The sequence below is a fragment of the Corylus avellana genome, chromosome ca2 (genome assembly GCF_901000735.1).
Source record: "Corylus avellana chromosome ca2, CavTom2PMs-1.0".
Lineage (NCBI taxonomy): Eukaryota > Viridiplantae > Streptophyta > Magnoliopsida > Fagales > Betulaceae > Corylus > Corylus avellana.
The window spans coordinates 8,301,835-8,316,339 of record NC_081542.1 but is presented as its reverse complement, the minus strand read 5'-3'; the positions used below and the strand labels follow the sequence as shown (position 1 = coordinate 8,316,339).

General features: G+C 35.6%; 1 protein-coding gene across 1 annotated transcript; it reads left to right on the top strand.

The window, feature by feature from the left end:
- The first annotated feature begins 469 nt into the window (after positions 1-469).
- LOC132171994 (histone-lysine N-methyltransferase SUVR4-like) lies at positions 470-13,422 on the top strand. Its single transcript, XM_059583411.1, has 7 exons — positions 470-612; positions 2,235-3,504; positions 3,960-4,225; positions 8,665-8,731; positions 8,896-8,946; positions 11,101-11,195; positions 13,057-13,422. The coding sequence occupies exons 2-7, from the start codon at positions 2,455-2,457 to the stop codon at positions 13,061-13,063; spliced, it is 1,536 nt and encodes a 511-aa protein (XP_059439394.1). The 5' UTR covers positions 470-612; positions 2,235-2,454; the 3' UTR covers positions 13,064-13,422.
- Positions 13,423-14,505: the final 1,083 nt, after the last annotated feature.

The following is a 14,505-nucleotide window of genomic DNA, read 5'->3' as shown; positions in this document are numbered from 1 at the left end:
ATGAAAAAAAAAAATTCGACTCTTACCATTTCTCTTTTTTATCTCTCTATTTTATTGCCCGAGTATAAAAGCCTATTTTGGAAGAAAAAAAACAAAGAATTTTTATGGGATTTTGGAGAATAAATCAAAGACTGAAAACGACAGATATATATATATATATATATATATATATATATATATTATTATTTGTTTTTCGGAAAGGATAACCTTTTGTCCGCACAACTCTCTCACTCTCCCATGCAGTCACACTAATAAAGTATCTTCGCCCACAATTACCAGACACGTCACCAAGTACAAAATAATATCCTGGACTTCACCGCGCCCGATAAATGAAAACACGACCCCACCGAATCCGATCGCCTCACTCTCGCTGTTTCATTGGAAAAATATATAATATAAATTCTGCGTCTCTTCGTTTCTCTACGAAATAAAAGCGTTCCAAACCCTGGGCCCTCAGGTAGTCCATTTCCGATTTCTGGGCCCCGAAATAGTTACAGAATTTCACGCCAAGTCTCTTTTGCATTTCGTATCGGACTCTCTTAGATAGAGGGAGCTCTCTCTCTCTCTCTCTCGCTAGCTCTCAGTTCTTCGGAGACTTCGTTTCCCGAATTTGTATGTTCGAGAAAACCTTCCGATTATCTCAGTCTTTTTTTTTTTATTATTTTGTAATGTTGTTGTTTGGTTACTGAGAAAAATCTCTGAAAAGAAGAGGAAACTGCGTGAAAGTTACTACCTGGAACTATTATACATTCGCATGGCGTATGTTATTTTCTCTGTTCTTGTTTTCTGTTGCATTATTTCAGTTTCTACCTTTTTTAATGCTGTTATTTGGTTAGTGAGAAAAGTCTTTCGAAAAGAAGAGGAAAATGCGTGGAAGTTAGGTTCATTTGACCAAAACTTTGTAGAGGTGCTTTTTGCTCTTTGATTGAAAAAGTATCGTGAGGTGACGTAAAAATGAAAGTAATTTTGACTGTTGTGTGTTCGGATATAATTCTATTAATTTTTATTTTTTTGGCAAAAAATCAAAAAGCTCTCTAAATCGCGTTTGATAACGAGGATTATCTTGAACTATTATTTATTCTAAATGCATTTGTTCTCTTCTTTGATCTTGTTTTCTGTTGCATGATTTCAGTTTCTCTCTTTTTCATATTTTTGTTTGGTTACTGAGAAAAATCTTTTGAGAAGAAGTGGAAAAATGCCTGAAAGTTATTATTTTTAACTACATTGTTTATGCAATCTGCGTTTTTTGCGTTCTCGGCTTTGGCTTTCTATTACATTATTTTAGTTTCGCTCTTTTTGTGCTGTCGTTTGGCTACTGAGAAAGGAAGTTGGAAAAAAGGAGGAAAATTGTGTGGAAGCTATTACTTTGAACACGATTCTCAATTCCAAATTCGTTTTTTTTTTTCCTTTTCTCTGCTCTTGTTTTTTGTTACATTATGTCTAACACCAAATAGAGAGTTATTTTGGTTACCGCACTGTATTTTGAGTCTTTGGTTACTGGTTAGTGAGAATATTTGTGGAAAATTGTTGTTTGGTTGGTGAGAATGCGTGTGAGAAGGGGATAGAAAGTTTGGACACTTGTTAACCCCAAGGAGTTGGCCTAGTGGTTGAGGCTTGTGATCTTAGGGAGTATCATCCTATAGATACCAAGTTTGAGACTTGCTAGATGCAAACTCCTCCTTGGGGCCATACCCCCTAGTGTAAAAGCCAGCAATTTACCCTGATCCGTGTAGGAAAACTTTCGAGGGTGCGGTACACGGGTCTGAGGTTTATTCTACAGGGGTGAGTCCGAAAGGCCCTGCCTTGTCGAAGTTCCCTGTCATAAAAAAAAAAAAAAAGAGCAGAAAGTTTGGACACTTGCTTGCAATTGTTAGTCTAATGAAGTTTATTTGTATGCTTAGTTGTTGTTTGATTATTTGAATGAGACTAAAGTGAATTAACGATTGGATTTTATGGCTAACCACATGAGGATTATACTATGTTAATGCATGGGCAAACTTTGAACGCTTGAACTGTTTTTCACCCAAGCAATAGTTCAATCATGAGATTCAAATCTTAGCCAACAATATTGAAAGCTACCCACTTATGGAAATCAATTGTATTCTATTATGTCCATGTTGTGCTTGAAATGAGTCCCTTTAGACTTGATTTTGTATTATTTAAATTATCAATAGGTTATAATAGATGATACACAATATATATGTATGCAATCTAATCAATGGAATCTTTTGCAGTGAGTCAATTACAAAGGGTGGATGATGCCATTGACTTCAATGTGAAACAAGGGAATCATTTCTTCAGTTATGCACTATATTTGAGAAGCCTTGGATAATGAATATGCAGGTATTGGTTTTTTCCAGTGATACATTCAACTATTCAATAGACAGGAGCATGGAGGTTTAAGAAAACGGCGGTGAGTTCGTAAAGATTTAGTTCTCCATTAGGAGTTCGGTCATGGCTGCTGATCCGAGAGTTTTCAAGGCCTTCAGTGCAACGAGGGCCTTGGGAATTCCTGATGAAGAGGCAAAACCAGTGCTAAAGAAACTCTTAAAAGTCTATGATAATAATTGGGAACTAATTGAAGAAGACAATTTCCAGACACTTGTAGATGCGTACTTTGAGCTAAAGGAAAATAGCAAAGATGCTATGCAACATAACTTCAGACAAACGGTAGCTGTGAAAAAGAATGAAATACCTCTCAAAGTTTCTGGACGGGGTACCGTGGAGCTAATTCAGCCTTGTTTAAGAGACAGCAGAACTGTAGGTACTTCCCAACTGCCCAACACTCCTTTGATTGGCAAAGGGAAGGACCCCATTTCATCTCTTGTGGTCACTGAAGATAGATCTATTGCTGTTAACTCTTCTTCCAGTATGGGTATGGACGTCTGTGATCCCTTGTGTATTACAAGACCAAAGAAGAGAGCTTTTGGGACACATAATTCCAAAACAGGTTCAAATCGTAATGGCTCAGACCGTTATGGGCATAAAAATTCGCATAATTTGGTTCATGATGAAAGGAGGCATGATATAGCAAAAGGTGCAGAAAAAGTAAAAATATCATTGGTATCTGAAAATAGCAATGAATGTCCTCCAAAATTCAATTACATTCCACACAATATAATTTATGAGAAAGCTAATGTAAATATTTCACTGGCTCGGATTGCGGATGAGGATTGCTGTTTAGGTTGTTCAGGAGACTGTCTTTCATCATCAATTCCATGTGCATGTGCTCGTGAAACTGGTGGAGAGTTTGCCTACACACCACATGGTCTGCTGAAGGAAGAATTTTTAAGTGCTTGTATGTCTATGAGGCTAGAACCTCAAGAGCGCCATTTTGTTTATTGTCAGGACTGTCCATTAGAGAGGTCTAAGGATGAGTACATGCCTGAACGATGCAAGGGCCATTTGGTCAGAAAGTTTATTAAAGAATGCTGGAGAAAATGTGGATGTGACATGTTGTGTGGAAATCGAATAGTACAGCGAGGTATAACATGCAAGTTGCAGGTGAGATTTCCCTTGAATTTCTGACAGTGGAAACATCTTGACTTACCATCATTCACTATGACTAAGCTAATCAATTATAACTTCTGCTAATGTGTGGAAGCCAGTGCAGTTAGAATGACATCAAGATATCATTTTCACTGAAGTTAATAATCATTGTTTACTGAAACAATTCCAGGATTAGCTTTTCAGCATGTGTTCTTTTGGACTCCAATAAAGCTTTTTCTGCTGAAAATACCTGTTGTTTTTCTCATTGTTCACAACGATAACTGGTTCATTTGTATAAATCCAATAGTAATTAATTTTTTCAAAGCTTCTTATGTTGTACTATTATATATGTTATGATAACAGTAGTAACAACAATAACTACAATTTCTTATTGGTGATATTTATTCATATGATAGCTTCCTCAGTGTATTCTTTATGACTTTTAAATTTTCATTGCTCTTATGCTTCAGGTGTTCTTGACTCCTGAAGGAAAAGGATGGGGAGTTAGAACACTTGAGGAATTGCCTAAGGGAACTTTTGTTTGTGAATACATCGGGGAAGTATTGACCAACATGGAGTTGTATGAGCGGGTCCTACAAAGCAGTGGCAATGAGAGACATACATATCCTGTAACACTTGATGCAGATTGGGGCTCAGAAGGAGTTTTAAGGGATGAGGAGGCACTTTGTCTGGATGCGACATGTCATGGTAATGTCGCAAGGTTCATCAACCATAGGTAGGATTTTTGTTTTTGTTTTTGTTTTTTTTAAAATGACTTTATGCAATTTAGCTATCTATTTGTTGCTATTTATTTTTGTGTCTTCATCTTAGTGGATTATGGTTTTCTATTTTTAAATTAATCTAGAAAGTTAATGTTAATTTTTATTTTATTTTATTTTATATTTCATTTTTTGATTTTTCACGAGAAAAGTTATTTGTTCCATGATTATGGCTGTTTATTGGAGTTGCCTATCATCTTGAATTGATGGCACATTTAGATGAGAAATTGGACAATATTATTTCGAGTTCAAGTCTCATAGTTTCATACTGCCATGTAAATTGAAAGTTTTGAAACATACTTGAAGAAACGAAATGATGAGGTTTTAGGAAATGTTGAGAAGCAGAAAAAGCTTCTCTTGGATGAACTTCGTGATCTTGTTGTTATTCTAGAAGAAAGAACTTTGTCTGATATTGAAAAGTCAATAAAAGGCCGAGATCATTAGCAGTTTGAAGAGGACAACTCTAATGGATGAAGTAGGCTGGATACCAAAGTCAAGGGCTCTTTGGTTGAGAGCGGGAGATAAGAGCACAAAATTTTTTCACTGCATGGCTAATTTGACTAGAAAAGACAATATAGTTGATTCTTTAGGGGTTAATGGTCCTGCTTCTTTAGATGCTACAAAAATAAGTGAGCACATTGTGCAATTTTACACTCGTCTATACTCTAGAACAATTTACTTGGCTACCTAAATTGGATGGTCTTCTGTTTGATTCTATTGGTGATGAGGAGGCTACATTGATGGAAAGACCCTTTGAGGAGAGTAAGGTAGTAGAGGTGGTAAAAAATCCGCGTGGAGATATGGTCTCAGGCCTCGACTGCTTTTCTTTGACTTTTTTCAAACTTGTTGGGAGGTTCTTAAAGAAGATATCATGAATTTTTACCATGAGTTCCTTGTCCGAGGTAAGTTTGAAAGAAGTCTCAATGCAACATTCATTGCCCTTATTCCCAAGAAAATGGGGGCAATGGTTTAAAGATTTTCATTCTATTAGTTTAATGGGTGACGCCTAAAAAATTTTCTTGAAAGTTCTAGCTAACATGTTGAATGGTGTTGGAGAAGGTTTTCTCCAAGACTCATAATGCCTTCATTAGGGGGAGACTGGTCTTGGACTTAGTCCTTATTGCCAATGAATGTCTTATAGTAAAATCAAATCACAGGAACTAGGTGTGCTCTGTAAGTTGGATATGGGAAAGGCCTATGATCATTTTTTTTTTTTTTTTTGTGATGTCGGGGAGCCTCTCTAAGGCAGGGCCCTTCGGACCCATCCCTGCAGAGTAAACCCCGATCTCGTGCACTGCACCCTCAGAAGTTTTCCTACACGGAAAGCCTATGATCATGTTAATTGGGTTTTCGTACTGTATATGTTGGGGAGATGTGATTTTGGGGAGAAATGGTGTGAGTGGATAGCACATTGTTTCTCTATGGTGCGTCTCTATGGTGCGTTTCTTTGTTTTGATTAATGGTATTCCCACTGGCTTCTTTAAGAGTTCTTGTGGCTTGAGACAAGGGATCCTTTGTCTCCTTTGCTCTTTGTTATTGTTATAGAGGCTTTGAGTAGAATGTTGTTCGCTACAGTGAATAGGGGGCTTTTATCAAGATTTTTGGTGGGTTCTAGGAGCAATGATGAATTCTTAGTGTTTCATCTCCACTTTGCGGATGACACCTTGATCTTTTGCAAGGCAATCCTTGATCATTTCTGTAATATGAGGTGCGTTTTCCTATGCTTTGAACCTGTCTCTAGATTGAAAATTAATTTGGCTAAATCAGAGCTTGTTTCAATTGGGGCCGTGGAAGATGTTGAAGGCTTGGCTTGTCTCCTTGGCTGTAGGGTGTACTCTTTGCCTATGAAGAACCTAGGTTTTCTGTTGGGGGCTTCTTTTAAAGACTAAATCAATTTGGTATTGTATAATTGAGAAGATGGAACGTTGTTTGGCTGGTTGGAAGCGGCTTTATTTGTGTAAGGTTGGTAGGATCACTTTGATTAAAAGCGCTCTAACTTGCCAACTTATTATATGTCTCTCTTCCCCGTCCTGATTGGTGTTGCTAATTGTATTGAGAAACTTCAGAGAGAATTTTTGTGTGTTAGTGTGGGTGATGTATTTAAATCTATTTAGTAAGCTGGCCTAAGATTTGTACTCCAATATCCTCATGTGGGTTGGGGGTTAGAAATATGCTTTTGTTTAACTGGGCTCTTTTGAGGAAACGGCTATGGCGTTATGCCAAGAGAGGGAGGCTTTGTGATGATTGATTGCGGATATTAAATATGGCAGCATGTGGGGAGGGTGGTGTTTTAATGCTATTAGTGGGTCTTTCGGGGTCGGGGTGTAGAAAAATATCAAGAGGGGATTTTGGGAGGGGGAGGAGGATTCTATAGGTTTGCTAGATTTAATGTGGGTGATGAATTGAAGATCAACTTTTGGCATGATGTGGTGCGGGGATCAAAGCTTGAAGGCATCATTCCTGGAGTTGTTTAGTAAATCTCAATTGAAGGAGGCGATCACTTGCAGCTTTGTAAGGTCACCTTATAGTGGAATGTTACCTTCATTAGATCAATGCATGAGTAGGAGGTAGAGTTGATTCTCTTTGCACTCTTTAGATAGAGCAAATTACCTCATTTTTTAACCTTTTATACTCTTTCTGGTTGAGACAGGGTGGTGAGGATAAAATTCATTTGATCCCCTCCAAAAGGCGGATGTTTGAGGTCAAATCTTTTTACAATATGCTTATTCCTCCCACTGTCTCCCTTTTCTTGTAAGTGCATTTGAAGAAAAAAGGCTCCTTTGAAGTGGTTTCTTTGTATGGATGACAGTTTTAGGGAAGATCTTAACAGTGGATAACTTGAGAAAGATGCACATCATTTGGTGGATTGGTGTTGTATGTGTAAGAGGAGCAGGGAAACAATTGATCATCTTTTGCTCCATTGTGAAGTAGTCAGGAACTTGTGGGTTTCGGTTTTCTGCCTTCTTGGGATTGAGTGGATCATGCCTCGACAGGTGGTGGAATTGTTGGCTTGTTGGAGAGGTCAATTTAGAAGCGATTCTTCTGTGCTAATGTTGTGCATTTGGAGAGAGCGCAATGCTCGAAACTTCGAAGATTGTGAGAAGATGGTGATAGAGTTAAAAGCCATTGTGTTCAAAATTCTCTATGTCTGGAGGTTGCCTAACTATTCTCATTTTTGTAATTTATTAGAGTTTCTTGATTTGTGTTTTTCCTATGCATCTTGATTGGTGTTTTTCGTGTACTTGAGTTGTGCTCATCTGCTCCTTTTTATGCGAATGAATTACTTGTAAAAAAAAACTAGTTCCCACCAAAGCAAATAAAGTAGAGGAATGTATGTGTTGCAGTGTGAGTAGGAGATGATGCTATAGTTACAATCAGTGCTGTTGAACAAAGAATGGCCAAATGTAGTTTTATGCTCTCTCAATTTGAAGAAGTAACACCATAGAAGAAGAAGAAAGAGGAGTAAAAAGACTACTTGTAAGGGATTGTTTTCCTGCTACTGCCTAGTTAATTTGCTCCTTTTCCTTCTATGTTGCAATAAGTGAAGCAGCATGTAAGTTTCTGTGAAAGGAACATTTTTAAGAAATCTCATGTTTAGAAGATATAAATCTTAAATAATATATAGAAATTGAATGGAGATGACAAGCTTGTTTTGATTTAAAAGGAAGACAAACAGACTTTATTTTAGCTAGTGAAAGACAGGAAAGACAGTAGATTATTTTTCAAGAACTTGCTAAGTTTCATAATTGAGTAATAATGATGCAATATGAAGTCTATTTCAAGTCCTCAGAAATTGAAGTTTTTAATATTTATAGACATCTTTGTTAGAAATGTATGTCTGATAACATCATAGACTAGTGATAAGGGTTGTCGGATATCCTCTAGAAAGAAAGCTAATAAGAGCCTATCTCCCTTTCCCATGAAATTGGATGATCCATTGACATGTACTAGGATCAATGTTTGGATCCACCAACTTGAATCAATCCATTGAATCAAAGTTGGTGCTATTGCTTAAATCAATGATATGGGGATCAGTTACGGGATTTCATTCAATCCTGTAATTTCAAGTTTCCACTACGAGGTGTCAGTGATGGTCATTTTAGCACTGTCCCATTCAAGATGTCAAATTTAAGTATTTAATTAATGGATAACTCAGTTCTCCATGGGATGGCCAGCTAGGCCTATTTGTAGTAATTACTGTTGGCACTAGGTTACTCCGCTTAATTTATAATTACTTGTGTTGAGAGAAAATTATTATGCCGATCCACTAATCAATTATCAATATGATATCACCATATGGTTCAGTGCACTTCGTTATTTTATTTTATTTTATTTATTTCCAATTTCTCATTTTTTGTGTGATTCACTTATATAAATTCTGTTTCTATTGTTCCAGATGTTTTGATGCGAACTTGGTCGATATTCCAGTTGAAGTGGAGACTCCTGATCGCCACTATTATCATGTATGGATTTGGCTGACTTTTTTGGCACTTATTTCCTTATTATTTATCTTTATTTACAAGTAAAGGATTTTTTGTCATTTCTTTTGGGAGGGATTTGATGGGGGGTTGTAACCTTTCAACAAAGAAGTGTATCTGAAGAGCTTGCTTGTGTTCCTTGTTTGCAGCTTGCCTTTTTTACTACCAGGAAAGTAAGCGCTTTTGAAGAGTTGTCATGGGTAAGTAAGATCATTTTCTGTAAGTAATTTTATTGGAGTTGCTCATCTAAAGAAAAAAAGGACTGTAAAAGGTTGTGTGATTGAAAACTGTTGGATTTAACCTCCTTAAAGAAAAAGAAAAATGTATGGGCTTAAACTAATGAAGTATTTTTACTTATCAAAAAAAAAAAAAAACTATGATGTGCAGTGACAAACTTGATAGCAAACATAGGTGTAGGAAATATCCAATGTTTATATGCTAGGCAACTCAGCTTTCATATGCTGTCTCCTCAAGGAAGTCAATGATTACTCTAAAATTATCAAGCATTTCTTACGTCAACATGCCCCAGAACCCTGCTCTGTTAGGTCTACCGGAGTGATTTGATTTTCATTCCTTTTTCATGTTTTTTGTTCCTCTGCACTAAATGTAGTAATATATATTTTTAGCTTGCACAACTTGTTCTTGTTATTCTCAAAAGGCTGTCCCAAACTCATCTAGATTATTTTTTACTTTATTCTAGTTAATCTCTTGTGGCTTCTATTATTAAACATTTATTCTTTTAAAAGAGCCTTGTTTTGGTGGAGTTGAGCCAAACAATATTCCTCTTTCGTTTCCTTGGAAAGATAAATGTTACTTCCTCCCCTTTGTGAAGCTATGATCCTTATCTTTCTCTTTTTAATAATATAACAAAAAAGAAAAGCATTCATTAAAGGGGCTTACTTGACATCTTTTCATTTGAGTTACTTGGCATGAACAGGAGCCTTTTCAGTTGCATGGCAGGTTGTTCTCAGCCTTATAATTCACGTAGGGCTGCTGTAGCCAATAAGCTGTCCATCTGATATAATTCTTATATTTGGCTCTTTTGACAATATATCGGCCTATTTAGCCCCGTACCCTTAATTTTACACAATAATAATGACAATTGTATAAAGAATATAGAAATGGAGGTGCAAATTCCCCCTTGGGGCCACACCCCTTGATGTAAAATGCTAGCGATTTACCCTAATCCGTGTAGGGAAACTTCCGACGGTATGGTGCATGAGTCTGAAGTTTACTCTGCAGGGATGGGTCCGAAAGGCCCTACCTTGTTGAGGTTTTCCGTCATATATATATAGGAATGGAGGTGGTTATTTTGGAATATTGTCCTTTTGGGATTTTAGCTGTATATTAAACCCTAATCTGGTATTAGAACGGCTTGACAGATGTTTACTCCAAGAGTCCTTCAAAAGGAAGAATAACCGTTTAATTTGCTGTTTAAGGTGCATTAAATAAGTCAAAGCATGGAATATCTAAAGTCTAGATATAAATTTAGGTCTTGGTCAATGAAATTAATGGCCATCATCGTGGTCAATTTGCACTTTGGAAATATGAGTTAGGACCTCAGAACAGTTTTCACTCTCTAAGATGGTGAGTCTCTGGGAAGTCAGACTGTATTTTGGTTCTGAAGTCATCTGTAAGGGCTGAGGTATTAGTCGCTTCTATTAAGCTTTTCTGTGATCTGAAGTCTAAGATTTTCTCAAAAAATTGTCCCCTTCACTGTTCCTCTCAGATTTTTTAAAGTTTTTCTGCCTGAATATAACACCCCAGAAGGGAAAAATTAATAAAGGCACTTGGAACTGCTGAACATTATGGAACCAAAATGGCTTTAGAAAATTTTTTCTTATTGGGAAATACAAACTGTCGATAGTGTCCCCACTGCACCCATAAGTGGATATATGATTATCCACAATTGTATTTATTAATTTTGAATTTATGACCTATTGCTATTGTTTTATTTATTTTCCTAATTGAATTATGACTGGAGTAAAATAAGTCAATGAATATTACATGGAGAGCCGAAGTATATGAATTGGTTTTTTGAATGTTTGAGATGACCTGACAGCACAGTACTTCATTTTTAAGAAAACGAGAAGAGTGGTTTTTCAGGAGAAAAAATTGGATTTATTCAATCTTAAATGGTGACAGTTGACAGCAATTTTGAAGAATTCTTACCATCTCACAAACAGTCTGGGCTCCCTGCTTTCTATACTATTACAAGTTTTATGCAGTTAAAGGTCATATGCATGCTAAGATTGTCTAGTAATTTATATGGCTGATTCTGACTTCCTAATTTAATATCATTGGTGGTCTGGATTTCCTAATTGCTTAGATTATCTGCATGAAATTGTTGGCAGGATTATGGGATCGACTTTAATGATCAGAATCATCCAATTAAGGCATTTCGCTGCTGTTGTGGAAGTGCATTCTGCCGAGAGATGAAACATAAAAGGTCAGTTTCTCCTGTGAAGCTAATATGATTATTTTTGTTCTTTATGGTTTTTGGCAAAACTCCCTCAATCCTTTTATTTGGAAATTAGGTGATTGTTTTATCATTTTATCGTGGCTCTTTTCGAGTAAGAAAGACTAGAAAAAGAATGACAAAATTGCTTTTCCCTCACTTTTTTTGCATAATTCAGTATTAGGCAAAGCCATGGGCCTCTCCCCATTCTGTTTTCCCACAGGAAACAGTTTCCCATTAGTTTCCCTTAAATCTCTTCTTTCACGTTTGACTGCTTGATTTACCATTAAAGTTTTGAGTATATTATATTTTTTAGGGGTAACTTCACTTTAAATCCCTGAATTACCACGAGATTTGACAAGTTCCCTCAAACTTCAAAACCTCTCAATTTGAACCCTTGAACTTTTAATTACAGTCAATTTGAACCCTTTCGTCAGATTTAGCCGCTAACTTCTAACCGAAATACCTAAAAAGACCAAAATATCCCTAATTTTAGTTTTTATTTATTTATTTTTTTAATTTTGAATTAAGGGTAAATTTAAAATTTTATAACAAAGTTAGGGGTATAAACATCATGGTCTTACTTTTAACGTTTAAAATCTGACAAATAGGTTCAAAGTAAGAGGTTTTAAAGTTTAGAGAGAGCTTGTCAAATCGTGTGGTAATTCAGAGGTCTAAAGTGAAGTTACCCCTAGTTTTTAAATTACATGGTAGACTAGGAAGGTAATGTTCCTTTCTTTTCACTTTTCCTCTACGGCTCTCTTTCACCCTAATAAGAAGTAGGAGCTAGAATTCTCGTGTTTCATGAGAATTGGAATTCTACTTGTGGGAATTATGATTCTTGGAATTTTGTCAAACGAACAACCAAACTTTCATAAATTCTGAAGATATAATTCCCAAACTTAATTCGTGCACACTTGATACACCCTAGAAGTACTTTTCTACGAGACTTTCATGACCATTTGTTGTATAGATACAAAATACTCGAGCCATACAAAACCCCAATAGGATGTCTATCTTGTGAAGCATGATTATCATATACTTAATGTTTTCAAATCTGAACACGGCTATATATATGTGGTATACATAGACAAAGGAATAGGTCTAACAACTTTATCGAAGAGCTTGCCCCTTTCTCCATCTGGAATAGTTTCACATGGCCTTTTGGCATGGGTTTTTCTTGCGACTTCTGGTCATCATCACATAATAGTCCCAAAATGCATTAACAATTGAATTTAACGTGGGACATCTTAGACATGGAAAGTGTGCGTGAACAATTTCCACACTAACCTCTGACAACAAGATTTCAATATGTCACTTTCAATTATCTTTTTACAACTTTATTTTTTTTAGAGAAATGCTACAATGCATTCTAGCAACCATTTACTCACCATCTCTTCACTTGCATTTTGATTTTTTCAAAAGAAAAAAAAAAAAAAAAAAAAAAGCAAAGAGAGAAGAGATGGTGAGTAGATGGTTGCTAGAATGCAAAAAAGAATATCCCCTTTTTTTTTTTCTTTTTTTTTTCTTTTTTCTTTTTTTTTTTATAAGTAATGCAATTCATTTAAAGTTCCAAGGGGTTGCAACACTATTGCACAAGAAATATACAAGAGAATCCTTAAAATATAGAAAAAGAACAAAAATTCAAAAGCTCAGAAATATTAGGCCTCTCACACATGAAAAAGGACCTAAAATAACTAACAAGAGCCAACCATCTAATAGGAGAAAAGGAATACTTGGTTCATTAATTGTGCTTTGCTCCAGATTTGAAATTGAACAGCTAATTTAATTTGGTATTTTTTTTTAATTAATTTATTTTTTTTCCTGATAACTTTAATATTTTCTAGTACAGGAGCTAGATGGCTATAGCACCTAGATGACCAATGACGTGTGGATTAATGAGAATTGCTATTCTGGTTGAAATCATCTACCTAACTTTTGCTGCAACTCTGTACCAATTGATACAGAAGCACACATTCTTTTGTGGAAAAAGATTATACTAAAGGAAAAAACTTGAGATGAATGGAGATATTTTGAGAAATTGAACGAGGATGTATTTCAGTATATCATACACGGGGTTTTTGAATTGAGCCGTCCCTGTCAGTTTTAGAGGGCAAGGAGGCAGTTGGGGAGTATTTTGTAAGTATTATTTTCCAACACGTTTGAGTGTTCCTCTTTGTTCCCCATCATTCATGGCTGCTAATTGAAAAAAGTGACTCATTTTATTTTATTGACAGAATGCAGATTTTGTATTTTTGGCTCAACTTCTTTGCACAGCTTGTCATTGCATACTGCATGGAATATAATAGGTGTACGTCCTACAGCTGATTGACTTGTTTACATGCTAATTTTTTATTTTTTTTTCTTTTTTTTTAATAAAGAAATGAAATCAATTTTAGAAAATTTCAGTGTACTCTCATTGCTCTGACTCTATGAAAATTGCTTGACGTTGAAGATTTTAATAGAACCTTGGAATCCATTAGGACCCTATAACCCACTTTGAAATCTTGAATCCACAAGTTAATAACATAAAACCCTTTAAAATGTTATTATTGAATGAATGACAGAATTAGGGGTAACAATTTGTGTCTGCATGTCAATGTATGTGTATAAGACTATATTTTAATTAAACGGGCTAGATCTCATTCAATCCTAACCTATTAATTTTTTATTAGGTTCGCGAATTGTGTAAAAAATTATCAGCCTTAGAATAAACTAACCAATGGCTAAGAATCATATTAGTCAAATCACACCTTACCCCAAAACAAACAAAATTCCCTAGTTCCCAATAACAAACATCTCTAGAGAAATGAATTGTATCCTAATCATCTTGAATATTGATGATTTGTGGACCAATGTTTAGTTTTCTATTGAACTTGCTTCAAATATCCCTGGCACAAATGTGATTTAAAAGGGGAGGAGGTAATCTAATGGAGTTTGTAGGGGTGACAACTCGGTATTTTAGATGAGAAGGCAAAAAACCTCTAATGGAGTTTTTTGTAATTAGTTGTATTAATTCAAAAAATTAAAGACGTATTACACCGTCACATCTCGAGAGAGTAGAACCTGTAAACCAAGCAAAAATGCTTAAGCCTTGTATAACATGCAAGCAAAAACAAACAACCATAAGACTTTCGTTAGTTAAACCCATAATTTATTAATTTATTTGAAAGAGAATCCGTAAGAGGAGAGGACAGATGTGAAATCTGACACATATAATTCAAGAATGAAACCCTTAATTAATTAATTGTTAATGTTTTGATCCTTTGAAACTAATTATTTACTTGATTTTTTTATATAA

Excerpts from the sequence above, each read along its gene's own strand:
- LOC132171994 (XM_059583411.1), top strand. The coding sequence starts at position 2,455 with ATGGCTGCTGATCCGAGAGTTTTCAAGGCCTTCAGTGCAACGAGGGCC. Across the intron at positions 4,226-8,664 it reads GCAAGGTTCATCAACCATAG|ATGTTTTGATGCGAACTTGG; the intron begins GTAGGATTTTTG and ends CTATTGTTCCAG. Across the intron at positions 8,947-11,100 it reads CTTTTGAAGAGTTGTCATGG|GATTATGGGATCGACTTTAA; the intron begins GTAAGTAAGATC and ends AATTGTTGGCAG.